The following is a 25,528-nucleotide window of genomic DNA, read 5'->3' on the forward strand; positions in this document are numbered from 1 at the left end:
CGATGACTTTATTAAAGAAATGGCGAAATACGTCGGGATTTTCAATTAATTCCAAAAATCACAGAAAGATATTAAAAAAGTCTTTCATGACCGTGTTTTTGCAAGGGCCGGGCGAACAAGGGGTCGGTTCCCCGGCCGAGGTGCACCTTCTTCCAGACCCTATACCACACGTGGAAGTAGGGGCTTCAACCAACCATTCACATCCTATTCCAACTTCTATCCACAAAGGCAGAGAGGGCACTTTCGCAACGCCAGAGGCGACAGGAGACAAAGAGGCTTCTCTTCAGGTACGCTACACAAAACACCATCCAGGTTCCCCAATAAAGGTGGGTGGGAGATTAGCCCTATTCTCTGGGAAATGGAAGCTCGTGACACAAGACCCTTGGGTGTTACAAACAGTCAAAGGTTACAGAATAGAATTCTTACACACCCCCTTCCAACACAAACCCCCGAGAGAAATCTCTTTCTCACAAGATCACTCAAAATTGGTAACCAAAGAGGTCCAAGACCTTTTATCCAAAGGCGCCATCAAGGAGACTACGGACTTAAATCAGGGATTTATCAGCAATATCTTTCTGGTAGAGAAAAAGAACAAAGAAATGAGACCTGTAATAAACCTGAAAGAATTGAACGAGTGGGTAATTTATCGTCACTTCAAAATGGAGGGTATATATCTCCTAAGGGACATCCTAAGAAAAGGGGACTGGTTAACAAGACTAGACCTAAAAGACGCCTACCTCACCATTCCCATTTGGCCCCCACACCAAAAATACCTTCGTTTTGTCTGGCTAAACAAAACTTGGGAGTTCACAAGCCTCCCATTCGGTCTTTCTTCAGCACCCTGGTGCTTCACAAAGACTCTCCGACCGATAGCAGCCTGGCTCAGAGCCAAAGGTGTAAGATTAATAATTTACCTGGACGACATACTTATAATGGGTCAGTCAAAAGAATTAGTATCCCTACACACCCAATGGGCAATAGAAATTCTAGAAAGATTAGGATTTGTAATAAATATTAAAAAATCATGCCTAACACCATCTCAAGATACACAGTTCCTAGGCTTCATTGTAGACACCCTGCAGACAGAATTACGCCTCCCCAGAGACAAACTAAAAAAATTAAGAAAAGAAATAAAAAAGATACTATCAGAAAAGTCTATATCTCTGAAAAACTTAGCCAGAATATTGGGGCTCCTGTCCTCTACCATCCAAGCCATTTTTCCGGGTCCTCTTTACTATCGGGCCCTTCAAAGACTAAAGAGGAGATGTCTGCACAAGAATCACTCATACTCTCAAATGCTCTCTTTAGACCAAGAATCAAGAAGGGAACTAGAATGGTGGCTCCAAAACGCACAAGCGTGGAATGGAAGGGCAATTTTCGGGGAAAATCCCGAACTGGTGATAGATTCAGATGCGAGTCTAGAAGGTTGGGGAGCGACATGCGGAAACTCTTCTACAGGAGGTCTATGGTCAGATCAGGAGAGGAACATGCACATCAACTGTTTGGAACTCCTAGCGGGCTCCTTTGCAGTCCGGAGTTTCACTCAGGAGAAAATGAAATGTTGTGTGATGCTTCGCATGGACAACATTTCAGCAGTTCAATACGTGAGAAAGATGGGCGGTCCACACTCGAAAGATCTGGCGGACCTGGCAAAGGAATTTTGGGGATATGGCTTGGAAAAGGGAATCTCGGTTGTAGCCCAACACATTCCTGGTCTGAGCAATGGAGTAGCAGACTGGTTCTCCAGGAACTTCAGAGACTCCAGCAATTGGAAATTGAACAAACAAGTGTTTCTACACATCCAACACCTACGGGGTCCCTTCAACTTAGATCTGTTTGCAGACAGACTCAACACTCAACTAACACGCTTCTTCAGCTGGAAACCAGATCCTCTAGCTGCTGGCATAGACGCTTTCCTCCAAGACTGGAGAGGTCAGAAACCCTATGCGTTTCCCCCGTTCGTAATGCTACCCAGATTTCTTTTGCAAGTCAGGAAATTCAAAGAATCTGTAGTCCTAATAACCCCTCTATGGAGATCCCAAGCTTGGTACCCGATAGTGTTAGAAATGTCAATAGACCTTCCTCTTCTCCTACCCCATTTCAGGGCCCTCCTCCTAGGCCCTCGAGGGGAAACACACCCCCTCCTCACACTGATAGCATGGAAGATTTCCGGAGACAATGGGAAATCCCTGGCCTTTCGTCAGATGCTTTCAGACTCATTTCTGAATCCTGGGCCTCAGGCACAAGAAAAGCTTATAGATTGGCATGGAATAAATGGATTTGCCGGTGTCTTCAATGGGGTATCAATCCCATTTCAACAGATATAGTACACGTTATTAACTATCTGTCTGAACTCTTTGAATCAGGCTTGTCATATAGAACTATTAATGTTTACAGGTCAGCAATTTCTGCAGGTCACTGCCTCATAAACGGCCTCCCCGTCGGCCAAGATTCTTTAACAAAGAAAATTATGAGAAGCATTAGGGTCCTCAAACCCCCCTTACCCAAATACTCTTCCCTTTGGGACGTTAAACTAGTTCTTCAAGTTTTAGAAAGCTGGGGTGATAACCACACCTTACCTCTTAAAAAACTATCCTATAAACTTACGACCCTCCTTTGCTTGGTCTCTTTTAGACGAATATCCAATGTTAAAGCTCTGGACGTTACCAGTAGGGCATACCAACCTGAAGGAGTATGTTTTTACATTAAAAGAAGAACTAAGACCCTTTCCTCAACCATCTTCTACCCTTATTTTTTGGGAAATCCAAGATTGTGCGTGGTTCATTGCCTAATAGAATATGAGAAAAGAACCAGCACTTTAAGGAACAATGTCCCTCAACTTTTAATTTCTCACAAAAGCCCTCATAAACCCGTTTCTTCCCCCACCTTAGCTAGATGGGTGAAGGACGTAATGTATGAAGGAGGGGTAAACACTTCTATTTTGGGGGCTGACTCCCTTAGAGGTGCTTCTGCCTCTAAAGCTTTTATCTTAGGTGGAAGTTTACAAGATATCTTAAAGGCGGCCGACTGGTCTAATGAAAGCATGTTTAAAAATTGTTATTTTAAACCTACATCTAATGCAATTGATAATGTGTTGAATGCACTTTGAATTTGCATAATCTTGGCCTCCGCGTCGTGCCATAAAATGTAGATTTTCGACAGCCTGATGAGCAGAAAATCTGGATTTTATTAAGGACACGGAGGCTAAGATTATCCCACCTCTTTTCCCACCCAGGTGGACTAACCTATCTTATATTTTATTTCAGAATGACGGAGATTCTTCTTGGAGGGTTCCTCCTGTTGACTGGTTCTTTTACTCTCCAGAGTTTTGTTTTGGAATTTACCTTGTTCGCAGCGCACATAAAAGAAGGAAGATGGCTGTCTGTCGCTGGACTATATTAGTGTTCAGAATGTTTTCAATGTTCTAAATTCTTCTCTATTGTTGCTGCTGTGTGAGCTGGCAATAAAAGGAGATTGCATAATCTTAGCCTCCGTGTCCTTAATAAAATCCAGATTTTCTGCTCATCAGGCTGTGGAAAATCTACATTGTCCCCTACGAAATCCAGTTTGAAAAATTGGGATAAATTTCCTTGTAGTTGCCCATTCCTCTAGGTCTTTAAGTAATAATGTTGCAAACATTTTTGCCTCTACATCCGTTAGGGCAATTAGCCTATAGTTCGCTGGATTTTCAGGCGGGCCACTTTTATAAATCGGATATATTATGTTGCCTTGCCAAGATTCTGGGACCTGCTTGGTTTTTACGATGTCTTCAAACATTTTGGTAAGGAAGTTTGACCATATGTCTGTTCTTGCTTTAAAAACAGCATTCGGGATCCCATTTGGACCAGGCGCACCATTGGTTTTCATCCTGCTTATCAATGACTTTACCGTGTCCGCCTGCGGTATCTCAAATACTAATCATTGATCGTCATAAGTTTCGTGCCTTTTATTTTCATTATCTATATTAATTAATACTTAGTACCTAATGTTATAAATACACCTCAACAAATTGAGTTGCAAAATTCTTTATAAAGAGAAACGATCACTACAATTTATAATATTTCATATCATACATTTGCTCCACAACCAGTGGAAAGAGTGTAAATAGAAGTGCTTGTGAGTAGGTGAGAAGGAGTTTGAGAATTACACGTGAAGAATAATATTTACAAAATATACAATAGTCACAAGGATGTTTTGAATGTGAACTGACTGGAGGTACTTATTGTCATTAGTTTTTCCTCAATTTGGTAGATACACCATTGAGTTCCTATGTTATCTAGATGTGGAAAACAAATCCAGTCCAGGTAGATGGATATTGGAAAGTCGACGTTTCGACCCCTAAGGGTTGGAAGGGCCACTTGAACCTTGCAGGGCAGTCTTCATCAGGACAGGATATACAGCAATCTAATACGGGGGTTGAGCGAAACCCATCAGTAATATATTTGTCTTACACGCTCTGGGTACAACATATAGTGGTGCAGTAGCTCACTTTGACCCCACCACTGGTAATTGCGTGGGGAAATCGGACTACTTGTGTAAGGGCTGGTGGCTCCAATCAAAAGGATGGAATGGGCCCCTCTTAGGCTGCAGGAAAGGGACATGCTGCAATTAAATTGCACATCTTGAGATTAGGATAATCACTTAAAATCGTTTCACACAAAAGCCAATTAAAACAAGGGTGGCTTACCCACCAATTTTCATTAAATCATTTATGGGCAGCATCGCATGTGTCAAAGGCAAATAATGCCTTGTTGATCTGGTAACCGAGTTAATTGGATGCAAGTCTGGAAATAAACAATGTATCTGTATTGGGTATGGCTGGTAAAAAGGGGGAGAGACAGGGTCGATCGAGTGGTCCCATCAGGAAGTGTATTGTTACCTTAATCAGGCGGAAAGCAACCAGAGTGACAGCCGCAGCGTCTCGAAGTCCGTGAGAGCACCTCTGGGGCTGTGTCTAAAATAGACACAAGTACTGCGTGCACACGGTCAAGTCCAGAGCCCAGCCGCTAGCTACTGACGATCTCAGCGTGAGTTTGTAGCTGAGGCATTAGTTGTTTCGAGTGGCGTAATCTGAATATTATAAGTATAGAATAATTCGGAGGATATAGATATATGGAATTAAGATGTGAAATGAAAGTTAATTAAAACAAAACGCAACAATTTAAAAAATCCTAATTGTCAAGGATCTCATCACTCGTGTAAAGTACAGGCGAATGATGTAATGAGAAAACACATCGTGGTAAACTAAGATTAGCGTTGTGATAGAATGAATGCATACTTTTTTTAAAATATATAGATATATACATGCGTTCGGGCCTGAGGCGAGTTGAGCACTTGGACCGGAAAGAGCACGGGGGTCCGGTCGGATAGGACGCGCCGTCCGGGTCAGTTTCCGTTGATGGGAAACAAGGAAGCCAGGCTCATCCCATTCGATTACTGAGTTGACGGTAGTTTCTTTTGCAGCACTGCCTTCATTATCCAGACACTAACCGCTGCCACCAGATGGCAGTAGGCGCATACTAATGTGTAGCCTCTTGCCTGCCCTACAGGGTTGTAATTTTAGGAACAATCGACGCGGCACACGAGCAATCGTTAGGGTCTTTCTGCAACTGTTTTTAGATTATTTCCCCATTGTAACGCTGGACCGATCTCGGTACATTGTTCATATTTCTGGTTTGAATTTTGGGAGTTGTGGGATTCATGCCTCATTCAACGTTTAGTGCACGTCCCTTATTTTATGGCCAAATGGGTTTTCCTTCGTGTTCCCAAAATGGCACCACTGTGCGGGGTCCGGGATGTTTTGGATAAGCTCGGTAATGTGAGCCGAGGGGGCGATCGTCACCCCGGAGGTTCGGGTCTGAAGTGTTTTCAGAGTGAGCACTCAACCTTTGTAGGAGTCCCTGCTGCGGACTCTGTGGATAACGTGTGACATGGGCCCAGCAGGGGTTAACGTCTCCTCATGAATTTGCGTTTGTAGTTTGCAGTGAGGGTAGACAAAGGACTGCGTTGGCCTTGTCAGTAATTTAGCAGCGCTTAAGTTGTACTGGTGGTCTTAGCCCTTGCCAAAGGGCACCGGAGCTGATTATTGTTGCTGCATTGGTGGCACTGTGGTGTAATGTGTTTCTGGAATTGAAGATGTAGCACAACGGGTATGCGTTAATTTTCTGTACTGAGTCTACGGACACGAAGTGTATTTGATGCGCCTTGTTTCTCCATGGGTGCTGGGTCGGCGGGCTCTTCATCCTTCAGACTGGACACGTTCGGCAGCCACACATGGGGTTTCTGAGTCACCCGATTCAAAAAGATGAGGCGGCAGTCGGGATGCGATCGGGCTTATTTTGAGAGCTGAAGGCGGTTTCAACCAGCATGTTCCCCTCAAACAGTAGCACGTTTTGGAGCGTGTACTGGGTTTATTTAACGCATGTCTTCTCCGGTTGAAGGACGGGTCTGTGCTTTTAGCCAGGGAGTTCGCATTAGAGTGTCATTGAGCTTTCACTAGCACGTCTTTCATGGTATGCCATTGTTTGAAGAAGAGCGCCTGTTTTAAGCAGCACATATTTCCTGACACTGAGGCTGCCTGCTCAGGCGGCACCCTCAAAGGGAGAGGTAGAAATCTCACTGTTTTTAGGCAATGGCGCTGGACACTGTCACCAACCCCAGTGGGGAGGTGGAGGTGCCTGTGACCCATGGCATTGAGCTGGCCCCCGCGGCGGCAGGAGCGGTACGGTCCCCTGAGGTTCTGACAGTTGGCACCTCCCCCCCACACGGAGCACGCAAGCAATTTGCAGCGACTAGGGTTTGGAGAGGGGCAGGTGGGCTATACTGCGCTACCGTAGAGGGTGCTACCGTCGAGTCCACGGTTCCGGCTGGGCGTGTTAGAGGTGGCAGCGGGTGGTGTGCCCCCCACCCCAGTGGGTAACCCGGGGTGCCAGGCGGGTGATGCTAGCGGGTCCGGTCACAGCAACTTAATATTATATACAAGCCATAGTTACTGCTTATTTAGCTTATGCAACTAACAACCATTGACAAAGCCAATAGTGCTGACCTGTTGTAGGTATGATGTTACGTGTATCATATATCTAAAAGCAATGACAGAAACAGCAAAATACAAGTCGGCCCGCACACTATGCTAAGCACGGATTCGAGCTTTGTACAACAGGAGGCCTGTCATTCCCGCAGAGGCGAGCCCCGGTCTGGGGTCAGGTGGACTGAGCCTGCAGTGTACCGGAATGTGCCTTATTCCCATTTTCTCCCCCCAGCAGGGTCTGGGTGAGTGGAGCGTGGATTTCACCCAGGGCCTAGTTCCTTGGGATTAGATTGAGTTCACTTTATAACGGGGATATATATATACAGCTGATTTGTGGAATGTAAACTGCTGCTCTGCTACTGCTCGTTTGTTTGGCCTGACGGCTAGGGCAGCAGACTTTAATGCTGGGGAGCTGGAGACTTGTCGTAATCTCCCGGTACCGTCTGTAATGCAACAGGCGGTCATGTAAAGCACTGAATAAAACAGCAAAAAGGCTGTTCAATAACTATCTCTACGCCCCCGCTCAGGCCATTGGTTCTTTACTTGTGTTGTTAATCTGCGGGGGTAGGCATGGAGTGCGAGGTTCTTGTTGTCTTTCCGTCGTGTCTGATGCGGGAGGGTTGTTAATTAGGCACAGCTGTGTGTTGGGTCTTGCCTCGCAGGATTGGGGTTAGCTTGACCTGACATCTCCCGGTTCCTTACACATGGTTTCAATGCTGGGGGCATTTCATATTTACACGGCATGCATGGTCCTGTTGTCCCACGGTCTGGCTGAAGGCGTTGGGCAGCCCAGTGTCACAAAGGTGTAACATGACCTTCTCCAATGCACAGCCTTCTTCAGGATTCGTGGGGGGCTCTGGCGCGTTTAACACAGCATTTTGAAGGTTTGAAGTCAGTAGTGCATACTAGTGCACAACAGCACATGCGGTAGTATCAGCTGCTGCCCTTGGTAGAAACTTATTTGGGGGCCCCTGTTTGGAACAGCTTTGAATTAGTCCAGCCCTTTCATGCCCACTTTAAGAAAATTTACTGACAGTGCACGGACACACTCTTCCAATTCCTAAATGTGTTTGCATGCAATATTCGGGGATGATGACGTGTTTTCAATACGGTAACACAGTAGCAGCTCACTAATATTACTGAAAATAATAGGTGACTCTACCACTTAGCATATAGTGGGTTCTGCTTCGATTAAAATAAACCCTTTAGTGATGTTGTAAGTGTGGAACACATGGCCCAAGCAGCGCATGGTGATGTTTTGCAGGGAGGCATACCGGGGTCAGTAAGCGGAGCGCAGTGGGTCGGTAGTGCGACCGATGGTGTTAGTGTTGCTCTCGCAGGTTGAGAAGAATAACAAGAAACTTGTACTTGGTTGGCACCAATTTGATAAAGGACTGTGTTCTTCGCAAGCACATGGAGATGGCTAATCTGTGGGTGGCTAACGGAAAATCACAGGACCATTCTTAAATGTGGGCAATTCCAAAGGTGGTCGAAGCATCCTTATGCATCATAGGTTTAAATCATTCAGGAAGGCTGCTGCAATTTCCATTGCAGGATGCACTGTTTCTGCAGGTTGCGGCGATGATTCATTGTCACAGCGGATAGCGCTACCCGATCCCTGGCGTGAAACTGGTTGCCCATGCTCCAGCATGTTTCCTTGTTTCCCTGCTTACTTGTCCGGTATGGCCCCCAAGGGATTTCTTTACACTGCCTTGGGTGGGACACGCTGGTGGATGGTCCCTATGTGTCATGGGATCGGGCACATGGACTTTGATGGTGATTCGTGCGCTGCAAGCACACACTGAGCCTGGTTGAGCATGCGGTGGGTTGGAGATTTCTTGCGTGGGTGGGTCCCGTACTAGCACTGGGAACTCTGGCTTCCGCGTATGCATGCACTGCATCCTCGGAGTGCTTCGAGTACGGGACAGCTGTTCCTATTGACACGGTTGCCAGCACCGCATGGAGAATTTGGCACCCGCAGTTGCAGTTAGGGACATTCACCCATCGGTGCGGGTATTGGGAAGGTAGGGGGAACAGGGGTTGGTCGCCCCCCCGCCACTTCACCAAAAGTGAGAAAACAGCAGAAGTTGGTGCTGCACAGGAGTGCTTGTGGGACCGACTCGGAGCGTGCGATGACGTGGTGTGTCAGTGGGTCCAGGGTATGTCACCTTCGAGAGAAGTGGTGCTGCGCACACCAGTGGGCTATATCGCTTGCGGGTTTATCGCAGGCACTCCCCTCATGAATTGGTCATTGGCAGGGGCCAGTGGTGAACAACCTTGGTGTGTGGGGCAGCAGATGGGGTGGTCACTAGGAGATCGCTGCCCGCATCCACAGGGAGTGTTTGCACTGGAAGTGCGACTCTGCCCCTCCTAATTCGGTAAACCTGTCTGTGTGTAAGTCCAGGTACAATGTAAGGGGTGCTCAAGTAAGGCGCTCCGATACCTTCAGCTCGAGTGTGCTAGATAGAACTGTGAAGAGTCAACAAATAGCACGTTGCACTTTTTAGTAAAAAGGGACTGTTTTACAAGCAGACATGTGAAGATTTACTAGTGTCACTGAAAATGTTGGAGCTAGTTGAGCACAGGTTCGGAATCTGTCTCTTTTCCTCGCCTATTTGTTACTTTCGGAGACCACCCAGCTGGTGGTTCAGGTTACGAACTGAGTGGCAGCAACCAGATGCAGAGCGAAGCCGGGTCCTCAGTAGGCTATGAGCCAGTGAGGGTGCTGACTTCTCAGCCCAAGGTTCCGCACAGGCTGCTAAACTTTGCGTATGGGGGGCTGCACATGGATTATCGAGCGTTGCGCAGTTCCATGGACGGCCATGCTTTCATTTGGAGAGGGCATGAGGATAAGTTGTGCTGAATAGGTGAATTTAACAGGCGCTCATGTATAGCGTTTCAATACCACGACGTGGCTCCAGAGAGCCAAGCCAAGGTCACATGACTGCAGATTATGCGAAGGCAGTTAAAGAAAGCACTGTATTTGAGGTTCCCTCTTATAGCAAAGTGCCTTTGCACCGTGTGGAGCTGTTACAGCAGACAGTGGCCTAATGGTTAAGGTATCTGACTCTGAACTAAAGGTTACATGTTCAAATCCAGGTGTTTCCATGGTTGTGATGTGCCTCTTTTTAAGTCACTTGGCTTTCTGTAATGATTATCGAGTTTCAGATAGAAGTGACAGGTTGTCTAGAATCTGAAATGTTAGTGTGATTTTGTAGTATATGTCCGGAGGCACTGACAGAAGCCGCAAAAAACCAGTCTCACCGGCTGGGCGTGCCTACCATCGACAGTGATGTCTTAAGAAGCGATGAATGCTTGGTCCTCTCGCACTGGCAGGCAAATTCTGATTGGTCTTAGCTTGGCATGCCACCTGGCAGTGGTTTCATTGACTCAGGTGATATTGGCTGGCGCAGCACTTGGTCATCAGTCTGTACCCTCGTACTGGTGATCATCCAGGGAAGGGAGCACATTAGGGCTTAGTCACCCTAGAATGATATGCACAAACTGGCACATGGTGCGTTAGGGTTTGTTGACCACAAAGGCAGAACGGGGATAGGTCGCCGATGTCAATGTATTGGGAGGACATCTGCATAGCAACAGGTGGATGGCGCATTGTGTGCTGGTGGCACATTTGATAATGGTGCAGGTCGGTGACCAGCCCTATGGTGGGAAAGTCCAATTCAAGCTCTGATTTGCAAAGAATAGTTATTGTCTCATTCTAGTGCCTCACGTTGTCTCATTCGAGTGCCGCACGTGCCTCGTTCTCAGTATAACAAGGTCAATTTTGTCTCCCAACGCGGGGATTGTGCGCCGCCAATCCGTTTTCAAAAGGGCTGCTTTTTTCTGGTTTTGGCACCTGGCATACGCGCAGGTGACCTGTCTGGCTGTTGCGGAAGTACTGAGGGCGCGGAGGGACTCTGTTGGACTTTACATTTTGGTGATAAACTGCTTCTCGCGGTTTTGTTTGGCTACGGCTGGGTTTTACACACATGTCTACATGTTATTGTCTGGCGCAGCACTTGGCCATCAGTCTGTACCCTCGTACTGGTGATCATCCAGGGAAAGGGGATCATTAGGGCTTAGTCATCACAGAATGATATGTACAAACTGGCAGGCTTTGCGTTAGGGTTTGTGCCACACAGAGCTGGTGGTGTCTCAGTCGGCACACTCACTGCCCATGCATTGTGCTTTGGCCGGTTTGTTTCATCTCTTCATAGAGAAGAGATATGTGGGGTATCTAATTTCTCACAGCATGGCACATCAAGTTGGGCGCAAACCGGGTTGTTACCCATCAAATGTTTTACAATAAATGCTTTAGGGCACCTGCCGCAGTGAGGGATGCTTCCTGAGTGCCTAGGACTTGAGGTTTAGTAGAACTCCCCCCCCACCCTCAGGCCCACAGGGCTTTCAGCAGAATGGCCACAGGCTCGAGCAGGTCAACCGCTGGGCCTGCTCAGGGTGGGCAGTGTGAACCACCCCCACCCCCCTATCTGGGAGTATTCTAGGATGGGGGTAAAGTAGGACTTAGTCAATCCTTAGTGTTAGGCACTTTATTGCAGACAGGGCGCACTGTATTAAATCAGACAGAATCTCCAGCTGGTATGCCCAGGAGGTTTCACCACTGAGGAAGCTGAGCGGGCTAAAGTCACATACTAGTTATAAACATTTCTGTGCGTCATGACTTAGAAGGCAAAGGGACTGTTCAAATGTTAAGGGTTGGGGGAGTGGTCACCTAGCAAGTGGGCTGCTGTCCCATAGATGAGGGACACAAGTGTCCAGGCACACATGGTGCTAAAGTACGGCAGCGGGGTAAGATCAGCAAATAGATGGGGCGATGTGAGCCATAGTGTCTGAAAACCATCCCGCCCAGAGTTGGCCCGGGGCTGAGTCATTTAATGCCATGGACCTTTCCCGCATGAGGTGAATAGTCTTGGCACAAGTTCATAGGCCAAAAGGGCCTTTTGGTTCAGCAGACACTAGCTGATCCAGGCTAACTTCAAGGGCTATTGTGATATAGATGGGGTCATCTATCAACAGTAGGGATGGATATCTTTCTTCTAGACTTCTAGGCACTAGAGATGAGAGGTTGCAGGTAAGACCATAGCTGTTTGGTGGGGGGCTCTGGCAGCGACGGTGGCCACCTCCAGAGCCGTGGCGGAGTTACAGGGCGATCTGGAAGCAGGGCATTACAGAAAGTTACCTCTGCGCTGCACCATAGGGGGTGCCGGTGCCAAATCCTAGGAGCCTCACGTGAGGTTCCTGGAAAACCGTGTCGGCGCCCCGTTAGTCCTTTGGGCGGTTGTGGGCCTGAACAACCGGGGGTTTGCTATGCTACGCTCTGCCTTGAAAGGGGCGTGAGTAATATGGGACTAAGTGTCACGTGATCCGGGAAGAGGATCACCAGTAAGGGCAGTACAGGTGGGGTTCGCCCCAGTGCTGCCTGGCTCATCAGGCGGGCAGGCGGCCCAGTTGGTTGCCTGCCCTTGGATCGTCCATAAGATAACCCACCTATTACATAACGGTGTATGTAATAAACCTGCAGCAACTTTACCCAAACAAAAAAAATGTGTTGTGTATTTATTTATTTGCATATATGTTATGTTGGAGGGGTGGGAAAGGATCCGATGGTGATACTATGGGATAATATGTTCACATAAACCTTAAACAGATCGGGACCAAGATAGGATTAAAAACATTTGCAATGCAATACGTCTCGCATATCTTAAAGTTTGAGCTATTGGCATTGCTAATAATAATGCAAAGCAAATAGCTCATACTTTCAGTAATGAGAGAGGTAATGCATTGCAAATGGACCGCAACACTCTCGCTTTAGGTGTTAAAAGCTAATGCGCGAGTGACATGCTTGCTTTGTAATGCAATAGCTCTTGCATTTCTGAAAGTTTGAGCTATTGGCATTGCATTAATATTAACAACACCATTAGCTCAAACTTTCAGCAATGCGAGACCTGTTGCAATGCGAATGCTTGTTTTTTGTGTCGTCAGTTTTTTATTGAAGCAAAAATGCACAACATGGGTACAAGAAGGAATAAACAGTACCATTAAATGCAAATGGGGGGGGGAGGAGGTTGGAGGGGAAGGGCACAGGAAGATAGCGCATATCACATTAGAGTCGAAAGTGCTAGCTAACCTATGCTGGGTGGCCTCCGGATAACAAATGTCAGGGGAAGGAGCGGAGGGTCCAAGTGTCCCGCCTCTGGAGGTGATCAGGGGGAGGACATGAGCAACCCCCGTCATGGGGTGGAGTGGGCAGCCGTCCATTCCTCTTTTGTTTTTTATTTCAGTTCGCTGCCGGCTGCCAGGAAATGCTGCCTGTTCACCAGCAGGTATATCCTATGCCTAGGATGTGCCATTCGAGAGAGAGTTTGTTGCAATGGGGATCTGTGGCATCCTGTTTTGGGGGGGGAGAAATGTCCCTCAATCAGTCGAGAGCCTCTCAGACTGGAGTTGCCCTCACTACAGTTGGTCAACAACGTACATGGAACATAAGTCAGGCACCTTTCAGACTACCCCGAAGGGGAAATATTTAGGGGGAAGAGAGTCTGCTAGGATAATGACTCAGTCTGCAGGTGAGTTAGTAATACCCTTTCAGGGGCTCTATCTCAATGTTAGATCTATTCCAAGACATGTGGCCGAAATTTGGGATTTGTTAGATGACGTAAAGCGGATATCTGTCTCTTTAGCGAAACATGGCTGAATAACGATGCCACCCCGGGCACTGGCAATAGCATTCCCAGTAGATTACTTGGTTGTGCGCCTAGACAGATCTTTAAAGAGGGGTAGAGGGCTGGCGATTGCCATGCGTCCCCCTTATCACATTAAGACCCTTGATTCTGTCACTAACCCCAACTTGGAGCTGCTGATTTTCAAATTACAGCGAGGACTTAAGATTGAATGGACGGGAGTCCTAGTGTATCACCCTCCTGGAGGAAATAAGAGAGATTTTTGTATAGCATTTTTAGAGAGGCTGGCCCCTTTCACACTGCAAACTGATAAGTTCTTACTTGAAGGGGACTTTAATCATCATTTGGAGGCACTTGCTAATGCAGACTGCCTGCCTGCTTGCAGCTATGGAATCTCTTGATCTCTCCTCCAGAGTAGACAGTTCAACTCACTTGGCGGGCCATGTATTGGTTACAATTTTCTCGAACATCCCAGAATTAACAGTTGAACCTCCACATAGGGTTGGCCGGACGGACCACGCGGTTTTGAGCTTTTCTTGGGCCCATTCAAAATTTTGCGGAATTTCGCAACCGCGTAAACAGTTTCGCAGAGGCTGGAAAAAGGTGACAGCCCCGGCCTTTAGCAGGGTCTATACCCCTCCCATCTTCAGGAACTGCAACAACTGTGACCTGGCCTTAGAAATATTTAAGGCCTATTAAAGAGGCTCTTGACTCTGTTGCACTGCTGAAGATGGTAAAGATACAGACCAGGGCAGCCCCGGCACCATGGTATTCTGATATACTTAGAAGGGAGAAGGCCCTGTGTAGGGCAAAAGAAAGGAAATGGAGAAAGTCCAAATCTGGTCAAGATGAAAGGTGCTACCGAGAGGCCCATAGAATTTACCTAAACGGTTGTAATGTAGCTAGGAGAACCTATTTAGGCTCTCGCATTATAGGAGCCAAGGACTCCTCGCGCAAGCTCTTTGCCATCTTGAAGTAATTTACTAATCCAAGGGCAAATAACCCACTCCCGTCGTCGACGCAGAAATTATGCAACAACCTAGCGATACATTTCACTAATAAAATTGACACAATTTATCACTCCTTCTGGCATGAAGAGAATGTTCATGAGGGAGCCCCCCTCCAGGAAAATCTCTGTTCCCCGATTTTAGAATGCTTCCCTATCTTCACTAGCGAACAGGTTGGCGCCCTGGTACCACCTGCAGTCATGTCTGAACTATCTTCGGCCATAGCGGACTCACTTGCAGAGATATGTAACATCTCATTAGCGATGGCGACTTTCCCACATAAATGGAAGAACGCATGTATTAAGCCTCTGCTTAAAAAGGCCTCAGCAGATCCTATGGACCTACAGAATTATAGGACAATCTCTCTTCTTCCGTGTTGTACCAAAATCATGGAGACAATAATTAACCGTCATCGTTCCAGTTATTTAGAACACAATAAAATACTAGATCCATCCCAGTCTGGCTTCCGTGCCTCTTATAGCACCGAGGCCGCTCTACTAGAGGTCACGGATACGCTCAGGATGTCACTGGACAAGGACTCTCTGTGAGAAGTTGGCCTGGCATATGCTGGTCACTAGTTATAGTGGCCACTTGCACCAGTCCCATTCGACTCTTGGTAGATAGGTTTAAAGACAACCTTTTAAAGAAAGCTATCCTAGTGTTAGCTGTGGAGAGCAGCCTTCAGGCTAAGTCTCTGAGGAATGTAAAGCAGCTTGTTTTACCTTATAATCTCTTGAATTACCAAATGAAAAGACACCACACAGGTATATATATCAAATATACATGTATTTATTTCTAAATATACTCTACTAATCTCTTTATGAGATTAGAGCCAGGTAAACATTCAAAAGATCAACAGTTCTCAATAAATTAAGCACAAATATGGCTGTAGCCCTAGGGGCGTACCAGACCATATACTAAAAAAATGGTGTAAGAAACTCGACTTGCAAAATGAAGAGGCCTAGGGCCTTGGGAATCGCTGGGGCTTCACTTCTGCAGTGTTAGCAGGTAAGTAATCAGCCCACAGGAGACGCGTGCAGTGTCTAAACACACACGCGGGTTTTCAATGCGTTTCAATGGCAAATTTCGCGGTTTGTAAATTACAGTTTTAGGGCACTTCGCAAAAGTCAACAGGCAAGCAACTTACAGGGTAAGTATTTCGAGAGCCAACACACACTTGGGCAACGGAGTGCACGAGTTACCTCACCCAGGGAAGCTGGGTGCATAGGTGTCCTTTGGTGTCTGGTCGCGATGCTGTTTTCAATGGAGATCACTGAAGACTTGCTGCTTGTGACGACTGGAGAGGTGTCCGTTCGAATCCGAAGATGGATTGGAGTTGCAGAGGACCTAGAAATTGAGGGAACAGAGTTCAGAGTCATTTGCCAGTGACCGGTGGCCAGCAAGATGGATGACCACAGCTGTCGCGTCTCTTCAGGTCGATGATGGTGTTTTGTCTCTTCACTCACGAGGTCCAAGAAGGTTCGACGATGACCAGCAGCTGGATTCGGGAGGTCCCACAACGTCTGCAGCTGTCGACGGTATCGGCACCCGGATTGGAGCCAACAAGCCTTGGCAGCCGCAAGTCTTGTGTGGAGTGAAGATTGGCAATGGTGCAGACCAGCAAGGTCTGATGGACTTACCCAGCAAGGGTAAGTGAGGGCAGGCCCAGAGTAACCAGGCGAGCCCTTGAAGTTGATGTGGAAGTCTTCAGGTGAGTTACTAGCCAACGGGCAAGCAACTGCAAAGACGCCTTTGCAGGAAAAGTTTAACAACAGCCCACGGTCACTCGGGATGGGGTAGGCCGCTGTATTTCGGTACTAGACCTGCTAGGGACTTGGACAACAAGTGGTCCTAAGCACAACTTCGTTGGACGTAGATTAGGGCTTGCACTCGAAATCAGTGCATGGTTCCCTGGTATTGCTGTTCCTCGTCACTCATGGGGTCCAGATGCCACAGCTTCGCTGGGGACTCAAAATGGCCGTCGAGAGGTCAGGAAATCCGCTTCAGGGAACGCAGGGACTTCGGGCTGCGGCGGGAGCAGTAAAGTTTGCAACCGTTGTAGAAGAGTTTTGGTGCCTGCCAAGCAGGGGGAGTCACTCCTTGACTCCAAGGGAGATTCTTCAGTCTTCCGGAGATAGTGGAACGTCGAAGGGCCAGGATTCTTCTTTGTAGAGCGTCGTCCAGGTGTAATCTAAGTTGCATTGGCAAGCTTTGGTATCTTATAGTAAAAAGATGGGAGGGACTAGCTCTATGACCACTCCTCTAGGAGGGTCAGGGTAGTGGGTGGTTACACCCACTTCCCTTTGTCCAGTTTCGCGCCAGAGCAGGGGCAAGTAGCCCCTGAACCGGTTTGAGCTGGCATATGCACAGAGGAGCCTACTGCTCCCCCAGTGCAGGACTTCAAAGCACTCTAAGAGTGCACCCACCCAGCTCCAATACACTAAATCCTGTCTGGGAGGTGGTGACACCTCCCTCTGACAGGAAACCCTTTGTTGGGCTCCCTCCACTGCAAGTTTCGGTCAGCAGCAGGAGGGCAGCCCGGTGTCTGTGCTGGTGGCATCCATTTTGTGATGCCAGGGCTCTGAAAGATTTCTACCGTGTAGTACAGTGGGTACATGTCGTCCCCTCTAGAAGGGTGGGATCCTACTCCCACACCAGTTACTGGTGTGGGGGTAGGATTCCAAGTTGTTTGACACCAAACACGACATGTTTTGATGCAGTCATTCCAAAGTTAGCATTTACCGTGAGGTTATAATGCACTTAAGAGTATATGGTTTAACCGCATCCACAAACAGCAGTATAGAATAGACTCTGCTAGCTGCAGAGGGGTCCTGCTCTGGCAGAAGCACCCCCTCACATAGTAAACCAAGCACCCTGCCCTCAGGATTGTTAGGGCCTGCTAGAGGGGTGACTGATAGGTTTATATGTGTGTGTATGGTGAGATATAGGAACCTATACCTCAGTGAGGAGGGCTAACACTACCTCACACAGGCTGCAGTAGCAGGCCTGTGGTGTCAGATTGTGAATGCTTCCCAGGGGTGGCATAATACATGCTGCAGCCCCTGGTAGGCCTGTGAAGTACCAATGCCCTAGGTACATAAGGTACCATATACTAGGGGCTCATAAGGTACCACAGTATCCAATCACTAGTGCATCTAATATGCACACCAATCATTTAAGGGAGTAAGCAGATAGGCTGGGGTCCTGGATAGCAGAATCCCAGCCAGACTAGTCAAAAACCATTCAAACACCAGGAAAAAAGTGGGGGCAACCATATAGTCAGATTCCACCTTCCTACACTCTCCAGTCATGTTAGTGCTGCTTGACACCATCTCTCATCGTATCCTGTTGAACAGGCTTAGAGAGATTGGTGTCAGAGGCCCGGCCTTTGACTGGATTCAGAGTTACTTGTCCGACAGAACACAATGTGTTCAGCTGGACTCATTTGTGTCACCTACAACTGCAGTGGACAAGGGGGTCCCACAGGGTTCTATTTTGAGCCCCACGCTGTTCAATCTTTATGTCACTCCCTTGGCCTCTATCATTAGAAATCACGGGTTTGAAACCATCTCCTACGCTGATGATACGCAATTGATAGTACACATTGAGAACAACCCCGCAGAAACCAAGACTAAGTTTATTACCTGTATGATGAGTATTGCCATCTGGATGAGGAAGAACTTTTTGCAACTTAACTCCTCTAAAACGGAGATTTTGTTGTTTGGCAAGGCTGAAGAACTGTGGAGTGCTGACTGGTGGCTGACAGAATTAGGAGAAGCACCTGCCCCCAGGGGCCGGTCTAAGAACTTAGGGGTCAGAATAGACAATACGTTTTCAATGGAAGATCAGGTAAAACCCTCGCAGGTACCTGTTATGGGACCATGCGGTTACTCAGAAAGATCTTTCCCTGTATCCTTCTGAACGCTAGAAAGACCCTTATCCAGTCGCTCCTTATCAGTCGCCTTGATTATGGCAATTCCTTGCTGGTAGGAATTAGGGAAGACCTGCTATCTAAGCTGCAGGTGGTGCAGAATACCGCAGCCCGTCTGGCCCTTAACAAACCGGCACGAACTTCCTCCCTCCCTCTCCTGCGCCTCTTGCACTGGCTTCCTGTAAGGAAACGTGCCATCTTCAAGTTACTTTACCTGGTCTTTAAGTCCCTGCACGGTCTGGGTTCGGCCTATCTGACTAACAAAATTGAACGCTACCAACCTGGGCGACAACTTAGATCCAGTTATCGCAGCCTGCTCTGTGGCAGGAGAATAAGTAAAGTAAAATGGGGGGTCGTGCATTTTCCTATCTGGCCCCCAAACATTGGAATGAGCTCCCTGAACCTCTTCGTGCCAGCCCAAACTTTCCACAATTTAAAAAAATGCTCAAGACCTGGCTATTCTAACGAGTGAACATCATACTCCTCTTACATTTGCCTCCTTCTCGGGCGCCGAGAGATCCTCCTGGGGATGATTCGTGCACCTTATAAATGAGTTAAATAAATAAATGTATGGGGGGTTGCGTGCTGGCGGTGTGGGGAAATCTTGTTGTGTCTGGCTGAGAAGGACCATGATTCGCTGGCGTGGAGGGAAGGGTGAGACCTCCAGGGGGCTTCAAAGGGGGTGGTGAAGTTTGTGGCGGCAGTAACCCACACAGAGGGTGCCAGCATATATGCATGTCTGGGGTGCAGGGGAGTGTGTAGGAGGGTTGGGCAGAGGTGGAAGGGGGAAAGGGATGAAATGGGTTTATGAACTAGGTGGGGAGGAAGTAGAGTAAGAGAGAGAGGGGGGTGGCAAGTATGAGGAGGGGTATAGGAAGTTGTGGGGGTTCTCCCAGTTTAGGGGAACATGTGTCCATCTTTAGATATCTTGAAACATATACAGATGGCTGCTTTTGTTACAAAATGAGTTAATAAAATATTCTTTACATTTTAAGTCTGTCAGTCCAATGTTCTATAATAAAAGTCTTTCTTATTGTTATTGACAGCCCCAGCCTCACCTTAATGTCCCTGTTTCTACAGGTTTAATGTCACAGGCCCTGCTGATGGAGACCGGTGTGGAGTTGTGAACAGAGGGTCCATAGTATCCTCACGATGCATCAACAGTTACTACTGGATCTGCCAGAAGGAAGTGGAGAGCTGCAACTCCAGGGTTTAAATATACAGCCAGTAGCCCTGATTCACAAAGGTGAACATACACTTTTGTGTAAGTTTACGATTGTTTGCTATTTACAAAGATATTTTACAGTTACCAAAATAAGTAAGTGACTTCTGTGAATACCAAAATGGTAGTAAGTTTAGGATTTTGTCTTAAGTTAGTTCTGTGAATCGGGCCCAGTATCTTTACAACTGTGGAGTCTACGCACACAAAAAGATAGGACCGCCCTATATTCATGTGCAGAGACTCTGTCGTAAAGATACTAACTGTAAAATATCTTTGTGAATAGCAAACAATCGTAAACTCACACAAAAGTGTACATTTATTTGCCTTTATGAATCATACCCAATGACTTTAGCATCACGGAAAGCCCAGAAGGATTTGTGGTTAACTCATGGGTATCAAAATACTAGTAAATCCTTTGTAACCTCCTGAGCAATGTAAAAATCCCTGGAAGTGGTGGGTGCAGTTAATAAAGGTGTTGTTTGGTGAGACTTGAATTTGATGAAATCTGTCTGAAAAGACTGACTTTCTACGTCACCCTGCGCTCAGGCTGGATTTGGCTTCTGTTCAATGAACTGGTAATCAAAGAATTGGCTTCAGGTGTGTGCAGTGATCACAGTTCAGGTCCTCTGGAGACCCAGGCATACAATAGTGCCTCTCCGAGGCTGACATGTCCCATGTCTTGAAAGTACCATTATTGGACCCTCATCTCCCAATGGGGAACTCCAGATGTTTCTAGCTTTCGTGTATTTTTATATGATGTGTGTTTGTGTGCCAACAGTCACATACATGACCAGGTGAATGGAATCCTAGCTTAAACAAGTGAATAAAAACATCAATATCTATACACATTTACTTAATCATTCATATTTCTTAAAATCCACATTTCTATCACATAGTCATGGTCTACAAACATAGCAAGTGACACAGAAAATAATGAAGATGGCGCCTCGGGTGCCTTACAATTCGTCTGTTTATGCCCGTGTGTGAATTCCCCATCACGGGCCTTACTATGAATCACCAGGGGGTCCAGTGACCTTGTGACCCTGCGGAAGCGTCTTGTTGTCGGGTTCCCACTGGTTCCGCTCCTCAGGATGACGCTGAAGCTTAAAGGGGTCCACCTCTCATCTGCCCCTAGTCCGGCGGATGTGTAATACACTCGGACGAAAGGGGTAGGTGAGCGAGGGAAGGCCGGAAAGGGACGGCTGGGCGCGAACCTGTGAATAGACAAACACACAATGAGTAATGGCTCCCTTCACCCGGCCCCTAGGCTCCCCCTTGGTGTTACTCTCTTACCTGTCGTCTCTTTCCGGGGGAGGAACGAGAGGGGTGTCTTCTCCTTTTGTCTGAACGCCCGAAGTTCTCCAGCACCGTTACCTCACGGAGCTGTAAGGAATCTAGCAGTTGCGATCAGAGTCGTGGAGATGAATTGTGTCAAGAGTCTGCGCTGCTACTCTAGGCTCAGCAAGGTCTCGAGCCGAGGAGCGCGATTCGGTGTGAATGCTGGGGCCCGGAAATCCTTGGGCCCTGCCTGCGGTGTTTCGCTGCAACTCAATGCTCCAGGTGGAGCCGGGAGCAGAGGAGCGAAACCCCCAGGTGGAGATGCCCGGAAATCCTTGGGCGTTGCCTGGGGCGTTGCGCTGCTACTCAATGCTCCAGGAGGAGCCGGGAGCAGAGGAGCGGAACCCCCAGGTGGAGATGCCCGGAAATCCTTGGGCGTTGCCTGTGTCAATACTCACAAGCTGTCGAGCGAGGAACAGGGAGGCGTCGAGGCGTGGTCGGCGTCTCTCGTGGTCTGGAGGTCAAGTCGCTGAGGAGGACCTTCCTCTCGGGTCTGGCGTTACCGAAGGCTTCAGAGAATCATCGGCACTGCTTCTCCGGGATTGGCTGCTTTTCAACGTTTCCGGCAGCGTGAACTGTCACGTGGGACGTGAACTACCGGGAGCTCTGGGGGATGTAGTTCTTGCGGTCGCCGAGTTGCTCGGTCGTAGTCCAGGGGTCGAGGAGATGCGTCACTCAGCGCCACCCGAGCGCGGATCGTGACACTTGTTTCTGTAAAACTATTTAGATGTTCAAGAGCTGAACACCTTGGGGAATGCCGGAAGGAATAAGGAATTACTGGATGTGTTGCACCTGGCATTACAGATGTAAACAGTAATTCCACATTTCTCAGTGGAACTCTAGGGTTCCTCTCAGAATACCTGCTAATTCTGCACCCACACATTTAAGGGGACCCCAGTAATGCTAATTGTAGGGGTGTGAACTTACAGGATATGTGACTGGGGCCCTTCTAATGAGGCCGGATAATGTGTGAGTCTGATTTTGAGATCACGGCTTAAAAGTGTATTTTAACAAAGGTTTTCTGGTGTGAATCTGCAAACTGGACCCCAGTCCGGCAGGAATGAATCTAATTGCTACCTGTGAATCTGCCCTCTTGGGGCTGGTCTGCACAGACTGCACGCGCCAACCTTTAGCTCCGAATATATGACTAACAGACTGGTAGAAATGTTGTTTCTGCAGCTTCAGTTGGTCCAAATGTTGTTTCTCCTCCATTGGTGCCTTGTATGTGGTCTTGGTCAGATGCTTGTCAGCCTCACAGAAGGGACATAAGTAGACTTACAGTCCCACGCCCACACACAACAAGCTACATAGGGGCATATTATCAAGGGCCTATCGCCACTTTAGCGGCATTTTTTTGCCGCTAAAGCGACAATAATTTTATCACACTATTAGCAAGCTGCAGCAAACGGGCCTTAGCGTGATTGTTTGGGCGAAAGCAGCCTATTTTTTCATCTCAAAGCATGTTAGCGATATTTATCGCTAATTACATGCAAAGTAGGCGTTCCCGTGCAAGAAGGCACACAAACACCACTACTCCATATTATCAAGGGGCTCCTTGAAATTCTGGTCTTAAAAATGTTGATAAAACTTGGGCCCATATCTCTGTAGGTTTTGGCGCTGGCCAGCGCTGCAAGCAATGTTGCAGGGCTGGCCAGCGACAAAACTACAGTGCAGGAATGCGCACAATCAATAAGATAGTGCGCATACCTGTGCCCCAGTCATGAAAAGTGTTGCTGCGCTGCGACTAGACAGCGTTGCAACACTTCTCCCTACGCCCTTCATGCAACAGCATGCATGCGCTGTAATCACTGGACAGTGCTCCATGACGCAAGTAATGACGGATACGTGAGGAATCCTGACGTCTCTGCCTGCGCTAAAGTCACGCATTGCTACAGTCGAATCACAACCATGATGCAACTCCAGCAATGCATGGGGACAGCCTATCCCTGTGGCACTGCCTCACCCTCATGCCTGCCATCAGGCAGGCAGAAGGTACTGACGCAGTGCTGTTCGTGAGGGGTGCCCGAATTTAAGCGCTGTTGGAGATCCACCGGTGGTTGCGCACTGCGGTGTCATCGTTTGGAAGCATTGGTGGAGTGTGGTGCGGAGGCCGTTGATGAGATGTTATTTGCTGGCCTTGATCCAGCTGCGAGGGGGTGCGATGATGCCGGTGGTGTCCGGTCGGCAAGGTGAAGACGTGATGTTACCAATGATGGTCGGTCCAGGAGAGTCCGGTGTTGTGGCTGTAGTTGATGAACCCGCTGGCAAAGGTGACCTGCTTGACCGTGTGTCCTGCTATGTGGCCTGTTGAGGTGACTTGCTGCTTGTATCTGATGTCGGTGACCCTCCTCAGGAGGGGGTGGTGCTCTGGTCACTGGAGTTGTCCAGGTGGAACTTGAGTTCACCGAGTTGGATGTCGTCGGTGAATGGGAGACCCTGGGGTGCAATGAGGTCTACAATGTCATTGGAGAATGGGGGCCATGGCCCGGGGGCCTGCTCATGAGGGTGCCGCAGAGGATGTTCTTGGGCTTGTTCCGGAACTGGAAGTTGACGTGGTCCATTGGCACATTAGAGTGCGTTGTCAGTCGGAGTGTGCCTCTGTAGGTGATGGCAATGCCTCCTCCTTGACGGTCGGGGTGCTCCTTGTGGGTGATAAAGCAGCCGTCAGTGATGGTGAAGGCAATGTCCAGCATGGAGGAGAGGTTGGTCCTGGCAGGAGAGGTGGTGTACAGCGTTGATGGCGAGGAGGGTGCTGGCGTCGTAGCGGGGGAGTGTCCAAGAGGAATGCTCCTTGGTGCTGAGCGCGGTCCAGGGTCAGACAGACGCAAACGGCATAGCCTATGGGTTGCCTTCGGCACGGGAGACGACCATTACAACTCAGGCAGTACATCGTTAACAACGCAACTCTGACAACGCAGGTGCCTTAGGTGCATTGTGAGGTCAGAAATGAGGTAATTTAAAGTTTCTCTGGAATGTATGGGTTTTGGGGTAAAATTTGCAAATGTACTTTTTTTTGCGGTACAATATGAAAAATGGGGTGAATATTGGGGTAAAATACGAAAAATGGGGTGTTTGTTGTGGTAAAATATGAAAATTGGGGTTTGCATCAGTCTCAAATGTGAGGTTTGTGTGTGTTTTGGGGGCTCAAAAAAGGAATTCCACGGTTCATGGTTGGGTTTGGGGTGCAAAGGCTAGTTTGGGTTGCACTCATTGAAGTGGGAAGAGTGATCTTTATGTCTACGCTATGCAACACCCACTCTACTGTTGCAATGTGCCTAGTATTAGTATGCATTGGAACGCAACTATGTATGTGCCTTTGGCACCCATGCGGTATGCCCGCTGTGCATGGGCGCACAGCAGCCACCATTGAGAAGTGCGGGGGGGCTGGACAGCTGTGAGGTGGTAAATGCCGGAAATAACACTAGATGGTGCGTGGACGCGGGAATGTGTGTGTGAACGTGTTTTGTTAAGAATTTATTGAGGGAAGTCTTACCTCGAAGCTGTGTCCCGTGTGTTTGTAGCTCCTGCTCTCCTGCGTCTGCTTCCAGGAAAAGGAAGTAGGCAGCCAGGCTCCCTCCCCTAAGTCAATCACAACACTGTGATGCAGCGGTGGGATTGGTAATCGGCAAAGGGACAAGTCATGCAGCCAGGTGCCGCAGGGGTGGCCATGTTCTCCATGCAGGCTGTAATGCAGCCTGCAATGCGAACAGGGAAGTGCGCATGACTGCTTTGGGATGACCAAATAGTCATTGCGCACTTGAGTGGGCAAGTCAATCCGCCCATGCCCTGCTTTGTGTTTGGAGCAGTCCTACCCGCCCTCCCACCCCCTGAGGATACACAGCATGAATACATCAGTTATTTATCCTTTGTTTTTAACTTTTGATCAGTTTTTTGGGCTTCTTGGAGCCCGCACTTCCCGCTGCTGCTCCTGTGGCCGCGCACCCCTGTCCTTGCCCATTGCACCCACCCAGCTGATCGTTCCTCCCCTACTAAATTGCAGACGCTGCGTGGTTGCGCAGTGGACATGTGCCACTGGCACACAGAAGGCGCGCCTAAGCCAAGCCCGTCTGGGTCCGTCCGTGACCCGACTGCAACCAGCGCCAGTAACCATGGATCTCGAGCCAGCCACTGCTACAGCTCAGCCACCCTCCAGGCACTCAATAACGGAAAACTCAGAGACTGACAACAGGCCTCGCCAAACACAACCCACAGCCAGTTCTCCTGCCTCCACTGCCACCAGACCTTAACTACCACCCCGGCCTCCAACACATCTGACGCCAGCGTCGCAGCCAGAGAACTCCA

At 48.2% G+C, this 25,528-nt stretch overlaps 1 protein-coding gene across 5 annotated transcripts in view; it reads left to right on the forward strand.

Moving 5' to 3' along the window:
* The window catches only part of LOC146813014 (killer cell lectin-like receptor subfamily B member 1B allele A), a 699,061-nt gene extending 678,679 nt beyond the window's left edge, over window positions 1-20,382 (forward strand). For 2 of the 5 annotated variants that reach the window (XM_085620040.1, XM_085620041.1), the window contains exon 7: window positions 19,747-20,010. In XM_085620040.1, the coding sequence (XP_085476166.1) occupies window positions 19,747-19,882 (136 nt within the window). In that variant the 3' untranslated portion in view covers window positions 19,883-20,010. Of the gene's footprint in view, window positions 1-3,266; window positions 3,481-19,746 lie in introns of those variants that run through there. The other 3 variants (XM_085620039.1, XM_085620037.1, XM_085620038.1) reach the window with 3 other exon arrangements.
* The last annotated feature ends 5,146 nt before the right edge of the window (window positions 20,383-25,528 follow it).

The sequence above is a fragment of the Triturus cristatus genome, chromosome 7 (genome assembly GCF_964204655.1).
Source record: "Triturus cristatus chromosome 7, aTriCri1.1, whole genome shotgun sequence".
Lineage (NCBI taxonomy): Eukaryota > Metazoa > Chordata > Amphibia > Caudata > Salamandridae > Triturus > Triturus cristatus.